The sequence below is a fragment of the Gouania willdenowi genome, chromosome 7, assembly GCF_900634775.1.
Source record: "Gouania willdenowi chromosome 7, fGouWil2.1, whole genome shotgun sequence".
In the NCBI taxonomy this organism is placed as follows: Eukaryota; Metazoa; Chordata; class Actinopteri; order Blenniiformes; family Gobiesocidae; genus Gouania; species Gouania willdenowi.
The window spans coordinates 25,169,896-25,196,600 of NC_041050.1; the positions used below are offsets into that span (position 1 = coordinate 25,169,896).

Below are 26,705 nucleotides of genomic sequence, written 5' to 3' on the forward strand. Positions count from 1 at the left end.
ACTCAAGAAAACTAAAATGATCAGATCTACTCCAAAAACACTCAAAATTAATCCAAACACATAAAACAACAAAAAAAGACAAAATGAGAAATAATATATAAAACAACAAAAAGACATACAATGAATCCAAAGACACAAAGCAAGATGTTTCTGCTCAAATTTGTCAATCTAATGCTGACATGTTTGTAATTAAAAAAAGCATAGAAGCCTGGGGAGAACATGTAACTCTAGACGTGACAAGTCCTTGTTGGAATCAATCTTTTCCCACCTTCCTTTGGACCTATTTGAGACAAAAAAAAACACCTATTCTATAATGGAAAAAGCAATCTGAACTGTTTTTTTTTAAAAAAAAAAAAAATATTTACAGTATTTAAAATTAGGCCCCAGTATGATTCGGAAACATCACATTTGGGTCAATATGCATTTAATCGCCATTTTCCCCAGACATGAATGAATGTCTAGCAAGTGTAGCAAATGAATTAATAATTATGTCAAATACTTACACTTCATAATCACTGTTGCATGGAATTTCAATTTCAGCAAAAATGAAATAAAATTAACTATATGAGATGGACTAAACCTTCACTTACATGTTCATTGAATGTATATATTTTTCCTGTAAAACAAGTGGCTGAGTGCAGAGCAACTGTAGCTTACAGGCATTTTTGTGACATCTTAGCTTCTTTAGAGTCACCTAAAGCATACAAATATAAATCAATAAGAGTAGCTGGTTATTAATGCTGGTTTGAAGCTTTAGCATGATTTCGAGAAATTTAAGTGCCAGAAAAGTCATCAAAACAGGGAAAGACGATGGATGGAATGGAAATAAAACAAAAATGGGTAAAACTTTTGAAGCAGAAAATGAAAGTCTCTACACCAACTCCAACCATAGACCAGTAGGACACTGCTGAGGGAGATATTTGAACAGGTTTTATTACACCATGGTAAAGCATTTGAAATGGTTCATCAGGGGACTCTTTGGGCAGAATTCAACAGCCTGTAAAAAAATAACCTCTGTGCTCATCCTGAAAGTTAAAAACCAGCATACGGGGGAGCGAAGTGCAGAGGAAGAGGGAGGGGCTACATACGATTCCCTCCCCTCAATGTGACAAACAGGCCAAATAAATACACAACATCCATCCTTTGTTTAGATTAGAACAACCTACAGTGCACACACTTAGTGCACGTCCAATGGCAGGCCTCCATATAATCCTACATCTGGATTGTATGACTTAGATGTCAGAGACAAGGGAGGGGGCAAGTGGGGGGTAAATCTGTACACATTGGTGTAAAAACATTTCAGAAAATGCATCAAGTGATTTATTATTAGTGGTTTGTGTGTGCAGGCCAACTTCCTGAAAGTGAAACTACATAAAAACTCCTCATCTTTGAGTTTAACGATTAAGATTTCTGTCCTTTGGTTTTTGTTTTTATCTCAGCAAAGATAATATCATTACACAACAGTTGCTCAACCATTCGCTGGTTTGTGTGTGTGTCTGTGTGTGCGTGTCCATTGGAGATGTGGGAGTGGGACAAAAACAAAGCTTCGTGCAAACAAATCTGTAGAACGTCAGTGTTCCAGTTCCTATTTAAATGCACACATGATGAGGAAGAGGCTTTCACAGTATCATTGATGGTTCTCCTGACTCTGATAAGTAAACAAAGTGACTACATCAACACACACGCAAAAAAACTGTACCTCACTGATTAAAAGTCTTCATCCTCTCCATCATTTACACTTATTATTGCTTTCGTACACTGATATTGCAATAGATAATCACATGAGAGAAAAGGAAGATGTATCATTTGTGTAGAAAATAAAGTCACAAGTTATAGAAAAAAGTGATGTGTAATATCAAAAACACAGAGACGTCTTTACAGGAAACCACTGCAGGAGGTGTGAGGCGGTGAGGCCGGACTCACGCCGTCCTCTCACAGCTGGTCAGACGTTGGAGATGGCACCGCCGGCATCCCTCGCCTGTCGGATGCCATAAAGCCACTTGATGACGCGGGCGTTTCTCTCGATGACAGAGATGCCATAAGGGATTCGCTCGGTGACCCTCGAGGGCCCGTCCCTGTCGTCTTCGGCGCTGTCCTCTCTCATCTGTCCGGCCTCGTCTCCACAGCCGGAGCTGACCGTGCTGACGCTGCGCATCTTGGAGAGGGAAACTATGTCCGAGTTCGCCCTGGTAAAGCGTTCCACTCCGCCCAGTCCGTCCACCTCCTCAGGGTCCAGCCCGCAGTAGTTGAAGAAACGCTCCAAGTCGGCGGTGGCACGGGAGTATCGGTCACTCAGGTCAGATTTAGAACGGTGCAGTGATGGGTGTTTGCGAGCAGAGCCCTTGGAGCTAGCGTTGGATAAGCGCGTGAAGGCGGGGGAGGCTGGGGGAATGGCTTGGGCCATCATAGAACTGGTTTGCAGGTAAGCTGGAGGGGGGGGCAGGTTTTTGGGTTTTGGGGCCAGAGGAGGGGGTGGGGCCTGACCCTGGGCAGTCTGTCTGGGCCTCTGCTGGCGCTGCACGTTGACTTTCTGTGGGTTCCTTAAATCAGCTTGAGGCCGAACATCCACCCTCCGTACCGTAACCGTGTTGGGATTGCTGTAGGGTGCCGGCGCCCCAAAGCAGGGGGCCCGAACCGGGACGGGAGCCATACGATGGAAAGGTTCTGCTGTGGACGGGGTCCGTAAGTTGGAACTGAAAGGAGAGGACAAGCAGGAGGAGGGGGAGCAGGAGTTTGTGGTGGTCAGATTCTGAGGTTTGAGGTTATTAAGGAGCCGGTTTATCTTCTCCGACTCGGCGCCGAGGCTGCTGCTGATGCTCTTTGCTCCTGAAGACGGAGATGAAGAGGAAGGAGACGTGGAGGAAGAGAACTCGGAGTGGGGCAGCGGTCCGTCACATACATCATTAATCAAGTTGTTCAGAATATCCAAGTCGAACACAGGTCTTCTCCCTCGACTCTCCTTCTCAGGAGGGCACTGAGAAGTTTTCCGAGGAGGAGTGCTGATCTGATACTGGTGCAATAATCCTGGAGGAAGGAGGGGCTTTCGAATGATCGGAGGTTTGATGGGGGCCTGACGGGTCAGAGCCACTTGCTGACTCTTCACATACTTTGACTTGTCAGCCTCCAAGCGTTCAACTGCACTTAATTTCCGGGTCCCCGGTTCTGCCTGACGGCGGAAGTAGTCCGGCCCCTTGTTCAGAATCCTGAAGGGCATGGCCGAGGTGAATGGCACTCCGGCCTGACGACCATCTGACGGCCGCAGGGTCTCAACAGGCATGCTGAGAGAGCGGACAGAAAAAAAAACAGAGGTTTCCCATAAGTCACAAAGTTGTCAGAGGAATCAAAGGAGGAACAAACGCTGGCCAGGATTTTTCATCAGGGGCTTCCAAGTCCAAACAATTTGAATTTTTTATTTTACAATTATTGCATACACATCTTTCCTAAATTTTGACTATATTTTTGCCATGTTCTTGTCAGTAAAGTTTTTTTTTGCAGCGACAACATTTGGGATAATCATTACTTACACAGAGGTCATATTTTTACCAGTGTTTATTAATTTATTTGTCTGTTTGCAGGATTACGCCCAAAGTAATTACCGGATTTTGCCAATATTTTAACCAAAGATAGACATAAGGCCAGGGTTGTCAAACTCCTTTTAGGTCAGGAGCCAAATACGGAACAGTTTGATCTCGAGTGGGCCGCAGTTTATAGGTGGGAAAACAAGAAATTTCAACAATAATATGCCCTACTTTATTCTTCTAAGTAAAGTATGTAAGGCACCGACGATATCCAAACAATAAGTGACGGATTTCAGTCCCTGCAGGAGGAACTTCATCTAAATATACTTGATTTTGTGATTGATTTTTTAATCTAAGTTGGAAAATTGAAGAATTTAGGAAAACTTATTGTTACCTTTCATTAAATCTGTGTATTTGATGGGACTGCAATATCAATTAAATTAGTTGTAATTTACACATTGATTCTTCAAGTCATATTTTTTTTTTATATACTTTCTCCTGAGGGCCAAATCAGATGCTCTAAAGGGCTGGAATTGGCTCCCGGACCTTGAGTTTGACACGTGCCTTAGGCCATTGAAGATTCCAATACATTTTTGAAGAAGATCCCGATCAATATACTGATTCTCAATCTGTATCAGTTTAAAAAAATTTAAAGAATCCCTCTCATCATTGGCGAAATTTCAAAAATTAATTTCTCGATTTGTAATTACCCAATCTTAATGAAAATAGACTCAGTTATGTCGGTTTGGTTCTTTAATTGCCCCACAGAGTTTCATTCATATCCTCTTTGTCAATATTGCTGTAGCAACACAGAAAATATTTAGTCATAATGTTACACAAGTCACTGACCCCAAATAGTGGAGGAGGTGTACAGTACAGAAAGAGGACACGCCCCCTTAATGATATGGAGAAGAGAAGCGGCAGGAAAAACCAGCAGAAAAGAAACATGGAAGCTGCAGTCGTTAACAATCATCTTTTCAGAGCTCCCACACACTCCGTCATCCCCCAACAACCCCCCGCCCCCACCCTCTTCTTCTTCATACTTACATACTTCTGCTCCCTTCTTCTCTGATCTCTCTCCGGTCTTTTATTCCTCCTTATTCACAGTCCAGGTCCCAGTGGCACACTTCGTGTGGGACAGGATCTGTTGAGGTCAGATTCCACATCAGGCCAAGGCCAGAGGACTTCTACTGGTTGAGTGGTGACCCCCCCACCCCCCTGTTGGTCAGGGTGCAGATTGGGGTCACCAGCCAGCCTCAGCTAATGGAAGCTGCTCATTCAGACACAGGCAGTGACACTGCCGACACAACAAGCCTTTATGATCCTCTTTACAGTCCTGGTTGGCCCAGATGTGACCAAGTGACAAAAACAGGCAGGAAGGAGATCAGTCGGAGGTCCATGAGATCCTGAAAAAAAGGCAGAAAAACTGATGAAAGTCCAAGTGAGAGTGTTCTTCTGCTGGCCTGATCTCCATCAGACGGACACAAAGCATCCCATACGCTCTCTCACAAACACACACACACTTCTCCAGCTGACAGACGACAGAGGACCTTCTCTAAAAACTCAAGCAGAGCAGACGTGACAGGCTGTAAACCCACGTCTGGCTCCTCCCGGCTGGCCAATCATAGGCCAGACTGAATGAATCAGCTGTGCATTTGGGGCGGGACTAAGTCTTACATTGGCTGAACAAAAAGGGGAATCTGACCAATTGGACCCCTCCCCCATCAGGGCACAACAAAACACTGAGGCAGGGCTTTATTCAAACCAAAATCCTTTGAAAAGGGGAAAGGAAGGAGGGGGGCAAAGATCACGAAACAAATAAAAGCCAGTTTTACACAGACGGGCGGGTTGTTAAAGAGAAAAACTTTTATGTCTGTCAATCAATTAAAACTTCATCAGATGAAAATAAAGGCAGTTTTGTGAAAAGTTATGATTCATTTGAAAATCATTGAACCATGGATGAGCTGAAGTCTATCAGAAACTATAAACAGTGGGAGTGGAGCCAGTTCAAACCAACAGAGGTCCAATTGTTGCTGGATTTAACACCAATCAGGGATCTCCTCGACCGATCCCCAAATCTGACACAAGAAGAACCATTTTTTGAAAAACATTGCATTTTCTCGAACCTTCAGATTTCAGACCCAGAGACCACAAAGCATCTCTGCGTCTCCAAAACTGGATTATATGGGAATTGGTTCTTGGGAAACTGACGGCCCAGGGGAAGCATGCAGCCCTAAGTCTAATTTTGTGTACCCCCGAATAAAAACTAAATGACAAAAAGAAACAAAAATAAATTACTCCCAAAACACAGACAAATATATACAGTAATATAGAAAACACATAAAATACTCTATAAAAAAACATACAAAATTGCAATAAAATACACAACAAAAAAACATGTATAACAAAAAAATTATATGTATAAAAATAATAGATGAAAACACCAGAAATAGTGAAATTTTCTGAACTTAAGTTATATTTTTCTGTTTTAAATAGTGTTTTTATTCCACCAAGAGGAGAATTTAGAGGTGGATGGAAATATCAAGGTTTGACTAAATCCCTTACTGTCATGCTGACACTGATGAAGTAGTAAAAGAGGTGTTCAGGAAATCTTTGGATTGAGCTGGGCGATATATCGAATATACTCGATATATCGCAGCTTGTAGTCTGTGCGGTGTTGAAAATGACCATACCGTTAAACTCGCGGACTTTTTTTTTTTTTTTTTTGATTTTTTTAAATATCTTAGTGGCATTATGCACAAAAGGTGCACTTAAATTTAGTGTTGTTTTGAAATGTCATCTTAATGACAACATGCACAAAAGGGCACTATTTGTTTTAAAATATTGTAGTGGCATTATGTACAAAAAGTGCACTTTAATTTTGTGTTTTGAAATGCCATGTGAGTTGCATCCTGCACTAATGTCTTGTTTTGAAATGTCTCTGTGACAATTTTGCACAGAACGTGCACTTTCTGTTGACAATTTTATGTTTGAGCCACTCACTGTTTAATAAATACAGTTATGTCAACTTTGACTTAGTTGTGATATCCCCTTTTTTGCATGAAAGTTTAAAATTGGCATATATTAATGCAGTATGATCAAGAATGTTTTAATGTAGACATATAGAATCATCATACTGGTGTGATTTTGTGCATCAAAGTGTTAATTCAAGGGTAATGCAAAATATCGAGATATATATCGTGTATCGTGACATGGCCTAAAAATATCGCGGTATTTATAAAAGGCCATATCGCCCAGCCCTACTTTGGATCATCATTATTCCTTTTGCTCTATCTGCCTCCACAAATCTCATTTTGTGCCCTTTCCTCATAAGAACCTGTTTTTAAAAGATTAGGTCAACCGGCTGTTTATCTTTAACCATTAAACATTCTTTCAAATTATTCATGAAGCTTTTTCTGAGTGAAAAAAAAATAGCTTGTGTAACTCTAAAGACAGCTGAACTCCAAACTTTAATAAGGGTGGAACGATACGATAGACAATAATGGGCTCAAGAAAACGATACGATATTACGGAAAGGTGAAAAAGGACAATAAAAAGCATGGTTATTTATCCAACTGCAATTTTTTTTTTTTACTTTTACTCTGGACTTACTCTGGGTAAGTAAATCCAGAGTAAGTAAATATAAATATATATACATTTTTTTTTTTTTAAACTAACTAATTTTATTTTGCTGCTTATTTTATTCAACAACAATACTCTACCAGAAAGCAAGGATGTGCTTATTACATATTTATTTGTTTTGACAAACAAGGCCAGACAAGAGACCACACCTCTTTGTTGAGCCTTTTTCTTGCTACCTTCATCCTAATAAGATGTGTGAATGTTCTTCTTTTTCTTATACCTGCACACGAACATAGTGTAAGAGACACATTCACTTTCATCCCAACGGATCAAACCAAGGCTTAAAATAGATCTGCTGAAATCAACATGTTTGAACTACAGAAATGAAGCTCCAGAGGACATTCAAACCTTCCCTTTGTTCAGAAAAAGAAAATATAGACATGAACAAAATGTTGCTGTTTGGGATTATATAAAGGGAAAAACATCACTTAAGTTCAGAAAAGGTTTCATGCTTCAACACTTCCCTGCATTTGGATCTTTTGTACATGGTTAGTGTACTCTCACTACCAACTTGACCACTCTGTTACAACACACACTGTAAACAAACACACCTCCTTTGGTAACGTCACACACCCAGCACCAACACTAGAGAATAAACAGAGTTATCCCTCTTCAAACTGCCACCGGTACATAACAAAATCTTTTATACTTCAGACATTTCTTATTACATCACTCGAGATCAGGGTTTGTCAAAGAATAACCAGCAGTGTCTTTACTGCTGTCGCTGCCAGCTACAAACCACAGGTTTTCATTCTTCTGAAAGTATGGTCATTTAGGTAACTTCCACTGTAGTGTTTACTGTTGGACCAAAGGAAAAAAAGTCCCAGAAGTAATGGAAGAAAGTTAAAAAACTTACAATCTATTACATTAGTGCATATTTTTCAGCAAGAGACTAATTGACAAAATATGTAGAAAAAAATAAAGAAACTTTTAGTATGGATTCTACAGAAACTTTTATAAACGAGGCCCCTGAACACTAAAGTGTGTGTGTGTGTCACGTTAGTCGTCTCGTCGTATCGCTGTGGCCTTGGTCCCAGTAGACATTGATCCGGACAGTGGGAAAAACTAAATACTGTAAGCCCCACCCACACATTACACGAAACGAAAAGGTGGATTAGAGGGACAAAGAGGAGTGTGTATTTCATTTATTAGACATTTATGACAGAATCAAATCTTTAAAACATATGATGATTTTTGGTCAAGTTGTCGTGACTGGACACATTTACTGTCAGATTGTAACATAGAATAGAAAAGGTAAAAACTCACTCAAACTCGACACTTGCACTCCTGTTCTGTTAGTCTGAAACACAGATGTGCTGTGAGCGACTTATTACCCTGGCCAACAGTCAGGTTGGACATCCCCTATAATTTGTCTTACATTTCAACTATATTTAGTTGAAGTATCACCACCAAGACAATTATATCCCTAGTGGAAATGAGTCCTCAGCCATTTCTACTACAGAGGAGAACATGAAAATAGTTTGAGAATGACGCTGCCAAATGTTCAAGTCCTGAGGACGAACATTTAGAAGTGGCTCTTACTTTAGAAAAATAAATTAATTAATCAAAACAAAGAACTTGGTTGCCCTGCAATGATGCATCAGAGGCCTGAGAATTTGATTGTTTACAGACTGACCAAGAAACAAGTTGGCAGGTATAATGTGCTGGAGACAAGCAGCATTCTCCTGTCCACACATACACAACCTTAACTCAGAGAAAACTGCTTCCCAACAGCGCTCACTGTGAGCTGGAGGACAAAGAGAGTTACTTACATGACAGAACAATCCTGCTTTCAGTCAGTTTGTGGTGTTTGGTTTCCTACAGAAAAGCAGGTGGCAGCTCTGCATCTGCTCAGCTGTCTCACACTGTGTAGAACTCAAGCCAACATCTGTGACGGCTGCTCGTGCTCAAATGTTTTACTGCAGCTGGGGTAAGAAAGGCTCCGCCCACTCTGTGGTGAAGCAGGATGGGAGCTGGAGCATCAGGAAGTGGGAACTTTTCCTCAAAGATGTGATCTTCCTGACACTTTCTTATTCCACCTCAACAGTCAGCAGGAATATGATAATAACATTGAGCAGAATAACAGAACGCCCAGTGCTTTGAAATAGAAACACTTCTAGAAAAGGACAGATTTTAATTTATTCCCAAAAACATATTTACATTCCAGGCCATTTGAAAATCCTTGTTTTTGGGCATGTAAACGGTAATTTTCTTCATTTGTGTGTGTGAAACATGCACACTTTCAAATAACTGAGTAGGGATGGTTAATCAGCCCTATTTCTGATAGTGGCCAATAAGGAAATAAAGAATCATCTCATTCCAGCTGATGCACAGCAATTCTTACAATTTCAATTTGCATTAATAATTTTTCTAGTGACATGGTTTGATTAGTTTTTGTGTGAATGTTTGCCATTTCTTCTTCATGTTAAAATCAAAGTTACATTTTTTAGAATATCTAATTCAGTACATTTTCACAGTATGTTTGTAAAATTTAGCACATTTCCAAAAATGTAGCAAATAACATCACATTTAATTAAAATATTTTAGTTATTAACTAACAGATTTACAAATTAACTAATACATGATTGATTTACTAGAACAAATATTACTTTCAACCATTCGTAACAGTAAACATTGAAAAATTGACACCGATATTAATTCCCAGGTATCTGTATGTGCAGTACACATGAATGTAATGATATTGAGTTCTTAGGTTCTTTGCTACTGACAGTCATCAGATCATGTATGAAGGAGAAGCGTCTGGACATTGGAGTTAAACCCCTGAGGGTGACCCTCACATTTTTTTTATTTAACCACTGTTTAAGGGTATTTTTAATCTGTTGTTGAGCCTACGAAAAGACCAACACATCTCACTTGACCTCTTAGTCAGTAAAGTGATCCCTACACTGCTGCAGGGATGTGCAACACAACAGACATTGTAAAAGATCTCCCGCTTTGTAGGTCAGTGGGTACAACGAGGACGGGTGGGGGGCAGGGCAAATAATGGTGAACCCAAGGCTTGTTTCTCAATAATGAGTTTGGAGAAACAGCAAGAGGCGCTGAGCAAAGGGCAGTCAGTGGATCTCTCTCACGTGCAGTCGCACAGCTCGGCCTTCTTAGTAAATAAAAAGGAGGGACTGATGACATGAAGGCAAACAGTCAGAGACTGCAATTTTCCATCGGGGAGGGGGTAAAGCACGTGTATGGATAAAAACAGACCCTGAAAACATACACAAGCAAGCAAACTAATCATGTAAACTGACAGTTTGTGTGTGTGTGTGTGTGTGTGTGTGTGTGTGTGTGTGTGCACAGCAATACTCAGAGAAAACACTGAAGTCTAATTCCTCAAAGCAGATATTTGGCTTTGTGTAGTCACCATTTATTTACACTTGGTGCTCCGGCCCCCAGCCGGTGACCCAGTTACGAGGAATGGGTGAGAGTGTGTCAGCAGTGCATGAATCGCCCACACACACACATACGCACACACACAGATTCCTCTTCATGGAGCTCAGGAAAAGAGGGCACGGAAAACAGAGACGTTACACAAACAGAAACACGTCAACTCCCACCAAGAGCTTTGTGCATGCCAGGAATCTGCATGTGAGCGCTGAGCGTGAGTTGCTAACTTCCGACAGACAGACAGACACAGACACACGTGTAACTAGAAGTCACGCTTACCTCATTCTTTCACTGAAAAAACTCACAAAAAGGGGACGAACTCAACAACGAAACACAAGTCAGCCCAGAGACTGTGTGTCTCAGAAGTAGTGCTGGGAGATACAGTATATAGAGATTCAAGATATATCGAGTTTTCTATTTTGGAGATATAGAAAATATCAATATCGCCTATATCAATATATATATACAGTATATATATATATATATTATAGCTCATTTTGTATAAAAATACTGGTTTTAGGAGTGGCTGCTTTTGCTACTTCTCAGAAAAACATGAAAAGCACAGTTAGATGGATTTCTGAGTGCTTCTTAACCCAGACCTTCCCCTAAACAAGCCACACTACAGAACTCACTCACACGTGCTGTCCCTTAAAGGAGAAAAAGCCAAAAGTACCACATATTGTGCAGCTGTTTGTTAATAAATAAGCATGTGTGACATTTTGCATCAGCAAATTAAACAGAATTGTCTTTCTGCTCAGACAATTTGAATTAAAATGATCAAGATTTATATTGTATATTACCATTTTGAGAAAAAATATTGAAATATGAGTTTTGGTCCATATCGCCCAGCCCTACTCAGAAGCAGAACAAGATTAGTCTGGAAGTTACTAAAGCCTGCTGCCAATCTGTTATATACTCAGTAAGGACTAAAGAAAACAATGGAAGTAACAAGCGTCTACTGTTGCAAGGGTTTTTGTTTTGGCACTTGATGCTGCAGGCTTTGTTAAAACTAACACTGGTTTGAGTTTGTAGTTAAAAAAAAAAGCTGCTTTCCCACGGTGTAGTCCCAGTCTCAGGACGAATAGATGGAGAACAGCTGATAGTTTGTGTGAGTGCTGAACCTCGACTCATTAACTGGGCGCATTTTAGCTATCACTGATTAATTGACATGGGTCAATATCTAATATGTAACTGATGGATTAGCTTTTTAGCTGCATAGAGATTCTTTGGCTCTGCTTTCTGAGCTGCCACTTTTAAATCAACAGTAATGATTACAAAATGACAACACTGGGAGAAGTCACTAGTTCATTGTTTTCAGTTAGATTTTGCCTATTTAAGCAACTTCATTTATGAATATGTGGGAAAGCTATCCTCAGCTTTGGGGTTAACTCCCTCCCCTGCTTCACAGCAGTCATTGAGTATGACACGGGACTCCGGTTTAATTCAAAGGCTGAAACGTTTATTTTGCCAATCACTCAAAAACTGCATACAGCTTATAATCGATCTGCTCTGGTCACACACGCTCCCTCACTCCGCACACTGGTCGAGCGGCCAGTTAAAGGGCCACACACCCACACTCTGACAACAAATGTTTTGTTCAGGTCCTGCATGGAAATTCTTCAATTATTCCACTCACTCACTCACTCACAGTCACAAGGCTGCGTTTAGGTCCTGAAACATGGTACCGTTTGATTTTCCGTGAATCTACACTGTATCAGGTAGTAGCAAAGGAATTTGGTCGAGACTCGGTACCTAAATAAAACAACCTGAATTCATATGATGATTTTTTTTTTTTAAACTCACTGATTGGTGATCGGCCCAAAAATCCTGATCGTGTAAAGCATATTAAGCAATACACAATTGATATTTCAGAGGGTAAAACAAAATGCTAAAAAAGTATCAGGCCCGGACATATTTATCCCAAATGTTACCCCTAATGGAAATTTCACCCATATATATATTTCTTATTTTTGTGCATTATCAGTAACTCAGGGTGATTTATCCTTAATGTTCTCACTTACAGTTGTTTCAATGCTGTCATTATGTTGTCATGGTTACTTTGAGACTTCTACACAGTGACACTGCATTTCCTTTTTTTTTTTTTGTGAAAATGTGCAAAAACACTAATAATAAAAAATAAATAGGATGTTTTGAAGCAAATAGTTTTGACTTAATTTGTCCTCTGAATGATCAATATCTTCTGATGAACATATACAGCAACTTGATTTTTCATCTCTACGTTTAATTGCGATAATAACTGTGTAGAATATCACGATAATATCGTATTGTGATCCAAGTATCGCGATACGTCCTTGCCAATACTCACCCCTAGTTATCACAGTGGGGGCCAAAAAATGTGACTGTGTGATTATCAATATTAATGTCAGCATTTAGAATAATGACCAATCTGATCATAAATAAAGGAATGAACAAAGGTTTTTGTTGTTTGTATTCATTTGGTGTATTTTTGTATAATTTTCTCTTATTCTGTGAGTATTTGTACTCCCCCACTATCTTTATAGAGTCATTGTGTGTATATTTGCTGTCAATCACCTTTTTAAAAATCCCAAATTTCGCTATTGGCCCCATAATTCCTGTATCAGTCGGGTTCCCAGTGACGGGAGAACTCTGTCTGTTACAGAACTGCTTGTTTTTGCTTCACTATAACTCAGATCGTACAGCGTGGATATGAATCTCAGGGATGAAAAACAGAAAGTAAGAACAGAGTGAAGGTAAATCATGTCAGGGACTCAATCACTCGCTTCATCTCATTTAACTGACAGCACTTGAGGACGACGTCCCCTCAGATCTTACACCAATTGTAAACCTAATTCAGCTGTTCTGAACAGATCGGACCATCACATGATCAGAGCAACACTGTGGCCTCTGCTGAATGAGTGTGGAGCAGTGAGACGGTGAATAACTCCTATTTCTGAGAGAATCCATGGAAACCTCCAAGTCTCTAATAACACGACTCAATACACACCGTCCTGAATCTGGGCCTTTGAAAACCTACAAGGCAAAGGGAAATACCATTCTGCTGTGTAGTCCAACTGTGATATTATTACAGGCTGTACAGTTGGACAGGCACCATTTAGCTCAAGCCACAACTTGAGACAACGGTGTTTCTTCATGATAAAGGGTTTGTAGTATCCGAAGAAAAACAGGATATTTTGCAGCTAATTGCAGTTTTCTGCTGTATAAGCAGTTCATAAAGCGTCTGGATGTTACAGGATAAATACTCATGGGTGGCAGTTGTTTTAGGAAATCTACCAACAACCTGATGGAATGGATTCCCTTGTACAGCTCACAATCATCAGGTTTAAAACAAATTTCAATAACTGGACGTAGATGTTGCACAAAAATGTTTCCATGCATTTGCACATGCACGTGCACACACAAGCATTTTATAAATTCAATATAAGATAAAGAATACACACTGTGCAAAATAACACAAACTGTCTTTCACACACTGTGCAAAATAACACTTGAACTTTCCAGCCTGAGTGATTTAATGTAAATGTCATTAAATCTCTATTGTACACAATGTGCTCCACATCCCTAAAATAAGTAGCTGGTAAAGTAACGTCTAGTCTAAATATAATACAAAGAGAGGCACAGCATACCATGCAGATGCTGCCGATGTTGGAATTATAACAAAACATCAGACTGAATCAACTTGAATTGAAATGAGACTCTCTCTCTCTGTATTTGAGCTGCCAGTTCAAACGTGGAAGTGGCAAGGCATTAATCTATTGTTAGCTGCACAGTGAGCTCATGATTAAAAACACAGACTGCACTAAGAATGAAGTATCAACAGCCAACATCTTGAAAGTACATCACATCTCCTGCTTCAATAACGCTAAACACAAATCTCCTGGGACGCTCGCAGTTGCCGCAGTCAAATCTTTCCACACATCACCAACTAATACCTTTAAAGCATTGATGTTTCCTTTATTCTGAAAGGACGGAACACTTCAAGGTTTATACTACATTATCAGAGCCTCCAATATTCATTTAACATATTTCCCCAATTCAGTTTCAGGTTACTCATCTCTGTCAGCTTAAATTTTTCCTTTCATCAGCTTTCCCTAATCCAATGTTTATAGCATTCAAAACATGCTTAATACAGTATATAGAGTTAATGGAGTGAACAGCTGTCTTTAATTCATATTTATACTAAAGGTGTCCTGATTAGTGTTGGGACTTTATTGCATTAATTTTCGATTGATTAATTAGTTACAGAAAAATAACGCACTAAAAAAAAAAAACAACAACTCTGTTTTTTTATTTCACGAGTTCCCAGTATGCCAATAATACTGACACCCAGACAAAACACCCACAACCCGAGGAAAAGTCGTTGCCATGCTTCGTGGGCAGACATTCATTGTGAACAATGCAATCATAATATTCTTTATTCATATTGCACATTATGCTAGCACTCAGTGATGAAAATATTGAACACAATTTGTTGTTTAAGACCATTTATTGTTTTCATTGACTCAGTCATATTAACTGAGATAAATCAATATTAATTCATTACAAAGTCTCTAATTAGTGACATTTTCTTTTTTAATTGAGTCCTACCTCTAGTCCTGATGCCTTTTTACCTTATAGCTAACGATACTGCAGTCTTGAGGCAATGCCAATATCAGCACAGATCCTTCAAACTTTTACTACCTTTTTTTTAGTGTTGAATGTTAGAGAACAATAGTCAGCAACAGTAATGATGAGAATAAGTGACTCATTTATTATCAACCAATGGATTACATACATTTAAACCCTAAATAGAAGAATATTTTACAAATCAATGAAGTAAATAAAATATATATTTTAGAAAATCCTGAAAAATAAAAATAAATAAATAAAAATAATAATAACAAAAAATAATACTCTTTTTTTAGCTTATATTGAATAGGGACACCTTTAGTTCATGCATAGCAGGAAAACACAGAGTCAGAGAGATCATATGAGATTTGACGTCCAGCCATTTGCTCCACTTGCTAAAGCTTCAGATTAGACCACCCAAAACAAATGGTGGGAATGTGTGATATTTTCCCAAGACATGTCGGTGAGGGGTTTGTCCGTGTCATAGCGATAATTCTATTTTAGAAGCTTAAGTCCATCATATCACTACATATGTCAGATTATGCGCAATAATTTCTGTCTTTCTGAGTACTTGTTGACAAAAACAAATTGCGTGTAAATGCATGATATTTTCCCAAAATAACCCTGTGAGGGTATTTTCAGTGTCATATTGCAATTTTAGCTTGATTTTGTTTAAAAAGTAATCATACATCATACACATAATTAAAAAAAAAAAAAAAAAAAACAATGCTAGCATTTCGGTTTCAGAAAGTGAATTCTGTATTTCAGACGTGGCTATCCATACGGACGGACCGTTTTACAGTATTTGAAGAAAAAACTACAGAGTGATGGATTTCTTAATTTGCAATGGGTTTAAGTGTACAAAAGTTTTTATAGTAACGGGGCTAGATTTTGGTTAAAGTTGCAAATTTGCAGCACATATGGTTGATTTGTTGTACATTTTCAAAATGTTGAACATTAGAGGCTTATGCCACCTTTAGGATGATAGGCCTGTTTTTGAGCTGAGTCAATCAGGAATGGGACTCAACCTTTATGCACTATTTATGCACTATTTGGTGATTTCTGGTGCATTGGAAATAGGATTTCAGAAGAAGAATGATAAAGAAAGAAGCACGTGCAGGATAACAATGTATCAAGGATCTGGGGAGCTTTTGCTGCCTGGAACCCAATAAAAGAAATAATAATAATAATAGTAAATATCATTATTTTCATTATTATGTGACAACAACAAAGAAATGACTGCCAGTGTTCCAAGGTAAATTTCCTTCTTTGCTTCCTGCTTTTAAATGTCTACCATATATTTAGCAAACCTTTTTGATTAGCTGACCAACACACAATAGATTACAGCTGTTTCTTCATCTCTAATATCGTCTAAAACCTAATTATGATACAGTAATTCCCTTTAAAAAAGCAGCATTGCAGTTTAATTAGTTTATTGATTTGTTGGACATTAGTCAACATTACTGATATTTCAGTCAGAGTTGAATGGAGTCCAGTTGTTCCTAAGTAACAAATGTTGTTTAGAGCCATGCATCACATCATAACAAGAGAAAGTGAACGTACCTTTAAAACACGCGGAGTGAAGTATGTATGAAGCTAGCTAGCTAGCATTAGTAAAGGCGTTCCAATCTCAAACACTCTAACTACTTTCAATGTTCGCGCGGGCCATACCATTTAAACCGCACAATAACACTAAATTATCATAAACAAACACACCACGAACTTAATAGCACTTATCTATTACCTTTAAACTCGGGTGAATATTCTGCTGTAGGTTAGGTAGTTTTTAAAATGCCAAAATTACATGTTGGAGACTGAATGCTCGCCCTCCCCTGAACCTCACTTTGGTACGGTCGGGGAGCCCCCTCCTCATTGGTCAGCCCGGGCAGTTCTGGAGTTTTTAAAGATGAGCGAGTTGGCTCCGTTGGCTGCTGCTGCCGATTACAGCCTACGTGCCTTGGCGGCGGCCATCTTAGGGCAGAGTCGCTCACTCCTCCAGCACTCAACGGTTTACAGAGAAATTATGTGTTTACACGATGAAAGTGTTCATAAGTCTCTCAATTGTCGACACATACATATTTTCATCCTTATTGTTTGTGCAATACACAATCCAATACACAAAATATTCTCATAAATACATAAAAATTCACAAAAAAGCCAAAAAAATACACAAAAAAAGCCAAAAAAATACACAAAAAAGCCAAAAAATACACAAAGAGCTGGAAAAATACACAAAACGCGAGAATATTACTCAAAATAACATTGCAAATACACAAAACTGAGTCGAAAAACAGAAAATGAGTCAACAAAAACTGCACACAAAAAAACACAACATAAATAGATGCAAACCCTTTGTATTTTCCTGTATTAATGCTCAGATTGGTCATTATTCTAAATATTGACATGAATGTTGATAATGTGACTCTGAGATCAGACAATTACAGTTTTGTGGCCCTGCTGTGATAAAAAAAAAAATCCCCATCTTCAGTATGTGCAATGTGTGGATTATGATTTTTATTATTTTTTTAAGGATGTGATGTCCTGATGATGACGAGCCTATATTAGCTGTGGGGTTCTACTTTCCGTCATTCTAGCAGTAGTCCTTTATATTTTGTTGTTTACTTTCTTTCTTTAAATTCAGTATAAAACTTGAAAACCTCATACAGAGTTCAGAATCAAATACATTTAAAAACAATAATAATTCGTCTTTTTTCCTTTTTAAAACGTTTGCATTGCATCAAAGTCATGGTACTATAAAACTGTGTATCGTGAACTCTGTGTTTTGTTTCACACTTTGATATAACTATAAGTAGCTGATGTTAACGTGAGCACCTACATGGCTTTAGATACCTCTGAAAATTAAGTTAATCAAGTCCTCTTTAATTTGAGACTATACAAAGGAGTTTGCCGTTAGATCTCAGTTTCTTTCACTCTGTAATGATCAGCACGGTTTGTTGAGAAAAATACATACTGAATCCAAATTTTGAAGGAAAAATGTCATTTTGTGGAAAAGATCATTATAACTGCTACAGTTAAATATGAATTTGTTATGTGGTTGTTTTCTGCGCTTAAAATAATGCAATGCAAAATTGTGTGAATATCTTCAATTAGATTCTGGATTGGTTTGGTCAAACATTTTCACCTTTCATCCAAAGTTCATGTCTTTTCCTAGACAGTATTGAAGAGATTAAAAAAAGTACCTTTTACGAGTAAACTACACTTCAGGTACATTCCTTGGTGTCTGACTCTCTGACTTTGTCTGTCTTCAACAAAGCCTTCAAAATGGAAGGACACGCAGTAGGAGCGAGTCAATAATGCCGCAGTCCCATTGTGCGAGTGTTTGTTCTGGATAAGTGTTTATTCTTCAACTTCCAGTCAAGCGGTAGGAAGCAGACAAGAGTTTAGACTCTGACCACCGGCTGACCTACGGGACTTCAGAGGGAAGGAAATCATTCACATTCAGAGGCCCCTGGAGACAGAACATCATCGGCTAGTTCCAGTGGAGGCAGGAAAGCCAAGAAGATACAACAGCAAAGCTTTATTCATCCAGTAATATTGTCAAGTACTCAGCTCAGCCTTCATTTCCTTTGTTTTCCCAGAAGAAAATGCTCTCTGTTTCCTGACAGTCATAGTAAACCACAGTTTTAGCTAGGGAGTGGTGGCCTAGTAGTTAAGGAAGTGAGCTTGTAATCGGAAAGTCACCGGTTTGAATCTCACCCAGGCCATGTGGGATGTTGAGCAAGTCCCTTAACCCCAATCCAACTGCTCCTCGGGTGCCTGTAATTGGCAGCCCACCGCTACCCCTCGGGAAAAATGCATCAAAAAAATGTAACTACAATGATGAATAAAGTATACATTATTATTATATATACAGTGAGAGCATGTCAAGGGTAGCAGAATCAAAATGATTAAAAATCTGCAGGATGTAGTTTTAATTAAACATAATCAAGTCAAAGAAACAGCAGATGATAGCGTCTAAGTTTTATTTCTAAGTATGAACTCTGTCACACTCATTAATGCTTAACAAATCTTCCTCAGAACAGAGGTTCCATCGTCACCTGAACTTACCAGAAAGGTTGAAGATTTGATCATATGAACAAAATCCCATCCAACATCTGTATGTACACAAACTGTTTCCTGTTAAACCTGCACTTGGTTTTTTCCTCTGCTTTTGATGTTGTGTTGTAATCTGCAAAAAAAGTGTGAATATGTTCCCAGAGCTAAACATTAGACCTAAAGGAGAATTAGAATTTTACTTATTTTTTAATTTGATTACTTTAATTTGATTATGTATGTATTTTAGTTAGTAAAATTTATTTTAAACAGTCTTGTGACCTTGGTGTCTGTGGGTTCATTTTACATGATTTTAAGTGTAACTAAAGCCCAAAGACATTTTTCTTCCTGCTGAAAACATGTGTGTTTGGTATAAAGTAGTGCTCTTAATTGGTTCTTGTCCACCTCTTGACATTATAGTCAAAGGATTTCAGTTTGGCATATTTTGTTGCAAAACTGTAAGAGTGACTGCCTTCTATGTGTTCAAATCTGGCTATTACATGAGAAAAAACTGCCCCACCCAGGCTAATGCTCTACCACTCAAAGGGTTCATAACTAAACATACTGATTGATCCAAATGAAACAGAAGGGGGAAACCATAAAAAATAATTCTACCAGGAAAATGTCCCAGGATCGGTGGTGGACTTCCTTTGGGTTGGGTAACCTGAGGTAAGGAGAGATCTATGGAGTTTAATAGGAAACCTGCCAAGCTAGTCTGGAAATGTGCATAATTTAGGCCTGGTTGCTTTCTATGAGATGTTAAAGATGTTGAACGAGTGATCCCAGAAGTAGTCCAATTCTTTATAATGCCATGAAGATGGCTTTATGGAAACAAAACTGGCCACAAAATCAGATCTGGTGGGAAAACAGGTAGGTTTTCATTGCCTTTAGGAAAATTGTCAGGCAGGCACAGGTCAAGACAAAAACAGTGAGAAAACTGCACTACTTTCAGGTCAAATGTTCTTTTAAGACATCATTAAAATAATCAACCAATGCTCACCCTCCTCTGAGCTCAGCCCCCTCCCCTCCCTCAACTGTTTGCTCCTCACATAATCTAGGCCACATGATGCAGAATATTCCACTGAAGCCCCTGTAGACCCAAAGCTGTACACATGCAGAGGCACTTCACAAAGCATTAATTATGGAATGTATGAATAATGAAAAAAAATCTGATGTACAGGGAGAGTGTATGAAGCAACTTCATTGAGTAAGAATCAGATTCACCAGACGAATCAATAGACGGATTGCCGCATGGGCCAAATGGGCACGTGAGAGCCAATAAGGACCCTTGATGTTCAGAGTTTTTGTTTTTTTTTTTGTAAATTTCAAAGATGTAGTTTTATTAGAATGTACTGTATGTGGTTTTGAAAATGCAGTATAATAATAAAATCATATAAATGAATGAATTAAATATGAATTAAATAATTTATAATATTAGATTATTAATGTCTGATTACACAATGACGTATGTACAGTTAGGTCCATATATATTTGTAAACTGACACAAATATTTTCTTTTTACTTGTTTGATGAAACAAATTCCAATTATAGTTATATAATGGACATGGACATAAAGTGTAGACTCTCAGCTTTCATTTGAGGGTATCCATATTCAGATTAAATGAAGGGTTTAGGAGTTTCAGCTCCTTAACATGTGCTACCCTGTTTTAAAAGACACTAAAAGTAATTGGACAGTTGACTCAAAAGCCATTGCATGGGTAGGTGTGGGCAATTAATTTGTTATGTCATTTCCAAGGAAACCTATAAAAGGCCTGGAATTGATTCGAGGTGTGTTGCTTGCATTTGGAAGATTTTGCTCTGAAAACAACATGCGGTCAAAGGAGCTCTCCATGCAGGTGAATCAAGCCAAGCTACGGAAACAAAAACAAAACATCCGTTAAATTGCTACAATTTTTGGAGAGGCAAAATCTACATTTGATACATCCTGAGAAAGAAAGAAAGCACTGGTGACTTCGTCCACGGAAGACAACAGTGGTGGATGATCGCTGAATCATTTCCATGGTAAAGAGAACTCCCTTCACAACAGCCAACCAAGTTAAAAAGCCTCTACAGGAGGCAGGCTTTTAATTGTCTAACCCTACCGTAAAGAGAGACTGCATGAGAGTTAATACCCAGGGTTCACTGCACGGTGCAAGCCACTCATAAGCTTCAAGAATAGAAAGGCTCGATTGGACTTTTCTTAAAAAAAAAAAAAAAAAAAAACATCTAAGCCAGCACAGTTCTGAAACAACATTATTTGGACAGATGAAACAAAGATCAACCTCTACCAGAATGATGGCAAGAAAAAAAGTATGGAGAAGGTGTGGTACAGCATACCACAACATCTGTAAAACATGGTGGAGGCAGTGTGATGGTTGGGCCTGCATGGCTGCTAGTGGCACTGGGTCACTGGTGTTTATTGATGATGTTGTTATGACCCCCTCTAGGAACACAGGACAGAAACAATGAATGAATTCTGAGGTGTTCAGGGATAAACTGTTGGCTCAAATACAGCCAAATTGATTGGGCGGCATTTCATAAAACAAATGGACAATGACCCAAAACATACAGCCAAAGCAACCCAGGAATGTTCTAGAATGACCAAGTCAGTCACCTGATCTCAACCCAAATGAGCATGCATTTTGCCTGTTAAAAATGAGAGCATTAAAATGGAGGAAACCCAGTGTCTGGTGATGTCCATGAGTTCAAGACTTCAGACAGTCATTAGCAAAAAAATGTTTTGTCTTCAGTTATTTAGTTTGTCCAGTTACTTTTGAGTCCCTGAAAAAAAAGCATATGTTCTTAAAAATGGCTTTCGTTCCTCAGATTGTTATGCAATCGTTTTGTTCAACTCCATGATTTAAAGCAGAAAGTCTGCACTTCAACTGCATCTGAATGGTTTCGTATAAATTCATTTCAGTACTGTACAGAACCAAAATTAGGAAAAAAAAAGTCTCTGTCCAAATATTTATGGGCCCAACTGTAGCTCCCTTCAGATGTACCTGTAGCTCAAGCATGACACGAGGTTTAGCAAAGAACAGGGTTTATTCTTTATCTTGACAACTCATGAAATTCAAATTATTACATTTTGTCTTTCTTTGAAACAGACATGCAAACACCAAAAGCATTAAAAAGGTGATCCTCACCTCCAGAATCTTTTGATTTTAAGCAATCTTGAACACTGAAGAGTACAATAAGGCAAAATACACTATTTTCTTCAGGCAAAAAAGCATGTATTCACACCACTCAAGTTGTGGTTTATGAAAAACAATAAAAATATATACATGAAGAATTGTGATGTTAAAGTAGAACATTTGTACAGTTATTTGTTTTGTTACTTAACACCACTGCTGCTGAGCTACTGGTTTTGTAGTCCTTTTAACAGTTTCCATCATTTGCCAGACCCCCGTGACCATGAAATAGGACAAAGTGGGTCTTAAAATGATTGGATGGATTTTGATGAATACTGTAAAAAAGATTTAAGGTGGAAAGAAAGGATAATGTCTCACTGTATATGTGTAAAGCGACAAGGCCTCCCTGATTCATTGTTTCCGAGCGCTCAACGACCAATCTGAGCATCAATACAGAACAAAGAGTTTTGCTTTGTGTGTTTTTGTAAATTTATCTTTAATTGAGTTGTTATTTTTTGAGTCATTTTGTGTAGTTTGGCTCAGGTGGTAGAGGGGTTGTCTTCTGATCAAAAGGTTGGGGGTTCAATCCCAGTCTATGCCTGTCTATGCAACATAGTGTCCTTGGGCAAGACATGACTGAACCCTAAGTTGCTTCCAGTGGTTGACTAGCACCTTGCATGGCAGTTTAGTCCCATTGGTGTGTGAATGGGTGATTGAGCTGATATTGTAAAGCACTATATAAATCAAGTCCATTTACCATTTTACCATATATTTGTAGTGTGTTTTTGGAGTGGATTTGCTTGTTTCTGCTGTTGTTTTGTGAAATTTTCAGTCATTTTGTGGATTTTTAATCATTTTGGGTGAGAATGAGGGCAACCACAAGTTGCCCATAAGTGGGTTAGACGCAACATGATTAGATCCTGGTTTTCAGAAAGTGTAGGCAATTAGAAACATTATCTATACGTCCATTGATATTCATCATAATGTTTCATGTGAATTTTTGCGGTTTGATCATTTCTAAACTTGCGGTTTTAGCTAACTTTGTCTCATTCTGTTTGCTGAATCTAAGTATTTAGGTGTTGCCACAGTAATTATGCTATCACTTCTGAATCAAAGCAAGCTTTTTAATTCTTAATGTTAATTTAAAAGCTGACACAGATGTGCTTCTGAGGGTTTACCGTGTCGTGGATCATTTAGCAAGTGCTAGTGACAGTCTGTAAGGATCCATGCATGCACACCTTTATCCCTTTTTTGCCTGTTTCTAAGATAGAGTAAGTAATTTATTCTATCCTGAAACCTATAGGCTACAACAGTCATGTGGCCCCAATCTAATTTTGTGAAGCCCCCAGAGTAGATGCACAAATTAACCACAAAAACACAACAATTTACATAAAAATACTAAACAAAAGACAACAAAAATGCAAATTTAAAAAATGTATTGTTCTCTGTCACAACTTGTTGAGTGTTGACTGTTGTGATAGTGTTACTATCCTGAATTTTCTGTTGTTCTTCTGTGATATTCTGTATTGTCCGACTCTTTAGAGCACATATGTCAAACTCAAGGCCCAGGAGCCAAATCCGACCCTTTAAAGCAGTGGTTCTCAACTGGTCTCACCCTGGGGCCCATACTTTGCCACGGTCATTAAATCGGTCTTAAATCCACTTTTGTTCAGAATTCAACCAACCAAAGTTTGTTTTTCAAAAATAGCTGTTGAAAACACACATATATAATCATTTTTTAATTATAAATCTATATGTTATATTGTGCAACATGCATTTCACAGCATACCTGTCAAAAGAAAAGTTTATTTCAAGATCAAAGACAAGCCCAACACAATAAACATTAAGTATTAATTTGGTTTTGACCAGCTGTCTGCGACCCACCCAGTCCAGGTCCACGACCCACCTTTGGGTCCCGACCCACCAGTTGAGAATTACTGCTTTAAAGCATCCAATTTGGCCCCTAGAGAAAGTCAAAATGACAGAAAACATGGATGAAGTTTAAATGACCTGTTAATCCAATTGCAGATATCGTAGCCAACAAATTCTATGACATTTCAAATGGACGGCAGTCATTTTAAAATTCAAATTGGTAAAAGAAATCTAAAAAAAAAAAATTCACAAACATCCAGCAATTTTTCTCAAATTATTCCACAATATTTCTCCAAATTGAATAAAAATTGGCCACAAAAAAAGAAGATCCTGTTGGGGCTGATTGATATCTGTAATTTATTGCTTGGATATTGTTGGTGCCTCACAAACTTTACATATTATTGATACATGACGTGCAAACTAGGGCCCATTCATCTTGAAATTACTTATTTTGCTGCCTAGAATTTGCTCACACATTAGTAGGATGATGGATGTATGGATGGATGTATGTATGGATGGATGGATGGATGTTCCAATAGTACTAGACAGATGATGTTTCATACATCTGAGTAAGGTTGTTTCAGTGAGGATTTAGCTCATCTCTCCTAAAAGACCATCAAACATGTTCATGAATAAAACATTAACGTTTGTTAGAGTGTCTGGTTTGCACACGTAGCTCGTACATAATCATCATCTTCAGACTTCCTGTTTCTTCCAGGTCATTCTTTAGTGTTCTCCATTTAAAGTAACGTTAGAAACACAGAGCAGACTGAGATCTGAGCGGTTTGGGAAAGAAGCTTCAGGAAGAAAAGAGAAGCTCTGTTGGTACTGTAGCAATAGGAGGGTGACCCAGTTATCAACAATGCCTCGCGCACAACTGCAAAAATCCCTTTGCCAAATTTGACACACAAACACACACACACACACACACAATGTCACGTTCTGCCAAGGTTCAGACATGTTTGACAAGGACAACTCCGATAAGTCAAGATATGCTGAGGCTGGACAGAGACAGATGGACTCAAGTACAACTGTAAGGTCTGCACACAACGCCACGAAGAGACACAATGATCATCACAATAAGAGTTCAAAATGACTCCAGAAACACACAAAACAAAAACACACACAAAATGATAGAAAAATGCATAGAATTACCCCAAACATACAAAATGACAACAAAAAACACAAACTGACAAAAAAACAACACACAAAAACCCACAAAATGACTCCCAAAATACAAAATGACATGTGAAATTAATAATAACGATAATAAAAAGATACATTAAACAACAACAACAACAACAAAATTATAAAATGACTTCAGACATACACAATTACAACAATAAAACACTAAATGACTCCAACAACTCACAAAAAGATAATAGAAAAATACAATCACTTCAAAAACACACACACACACACACACACGCGGAATTAAATACACAAAACCACAGAAAAATACACAAAATGACAACAATCAAAATACAGATTCCAAAAACATAAAATAACAAAAAAACTAAATAAATAAATAGAAATACACAAAACGACAACAAATACAGCAAAATGACACAAAATGATTCCACAAGGACATGACAACCAAAATAGAATAATGAAATTTAAAAAACACATAAAACAAAGACAAAAATATCAAAATTACTGGAAAAAATATGGAAAATGACACAATGTCACAACTAACATACCTTCAAAAACAAATCAGACAAGAAAGATATTTAAAACAATTACGTTAAAATTTAAAAGTTTCTTTAAAAATAGTTTTTACTTAATTGTTAATAAGATTTCTTAGGTTTTTTTTTTTTTTTTTTTTTTGCCAAATTAGGAAAACAGTGATTCACTTGACACTTCTGTTCACGTTATGTTATTGTTTTCTCCTTGATATGTCGTCACTCTGCAAGACATTACATTTCGGCTAATTTCGGGTGTTTTTGTGGAAAGCCACAAAATCCACATCCACCATTAATTTGTCAACAACTTTCAATGCTTGAAACAGCAGAAATGTCCTGTTGACAGAGTTTTTAGGGTCACACTGACATCAGGAGAGAATGAGAACTAACTTTTGGATGAAATAGAGGCTTAGCGTGTTTGGGTGTCACTCTCCATCAGCAGCAGAAGGCCGTAGCATCACTGCGTGATAACGGCAGCCTCACACAGTCTTTTGTCAAGCTGTCACTTTAAGAAATGATTCTTGTTGGCAGATTGACTCAAAGCTGAATCTCTGTCTTCCCTCATTTCTGCTGCTTTGTGCGAGTAAAACAGGGATGATTGGGTAGTGGCGAACAAAGAAGTGACAGATAGACCCAGTTCTCCCTTGAGAACAGAGAAACATCTCCCATTCCAATAAGACTGGTGAGGGTGGCTTGGGGTCAGGTTGGGGTGATGCCCCACAGGAGAGAAAGATGAATGTGCGTACAGAGGAGGACAAAACGAAGGAGGAGTCTTTCACCTGTCATGGTCTAACTGGATT

The 26,705-nt window shown here is 38.3% G+C and overlaps 1 protein-coding gene across 3 annotated transcripts; it reads right to left on the reverse strand.

Annotated features, from left to right (window-relative positions):
* Positions 1 to 917: 917 nt before the first annotated feature.
* On the reverse strand, positions 918 to 16,861 carry LOC114467135 (protein FAM110A). 3 transcript variants are annotated; one of them, XM_028453211.1, is made up of 3 exons: positions 16,731 to 16,861; positions 4,566 to 4,924; positions 918 to 3,278 (listed from the first exon to the last, which is right to left on the reverse strand). In XM_028453211.1, the coding sequence occupies exon 3, from the start codon at positions 3,275 to 3,277 to the stop codon at positions 1,943 to 1,945; it is 1,335 nt and encodes a 444-aa protein (XP_028309012.1). In that variant the 5' UTR covers position 3,278; positions 4,566 to 4,924; positions 16,731 to 16,861; the 3' UTR covers positions 918 to 1,942. The 3 variants fall into 3 exon arrangements, with proteins under 3 accessions (XP_028309012.1, XP_028309010.1, XP_028309011.1); XM_028453209.1 differs by lacking the exon at positions 16,731 to 16,861 and adding an exon at positions 8,933 to 9,055; XM_028453210.1 differs by lacking the exon at positions 16,731 to 16,861 and adding an exon at positions 8,427 to 8,471.
* Positions 16,862 to 26,705: the final 9,844 nt, after the last annotated feature.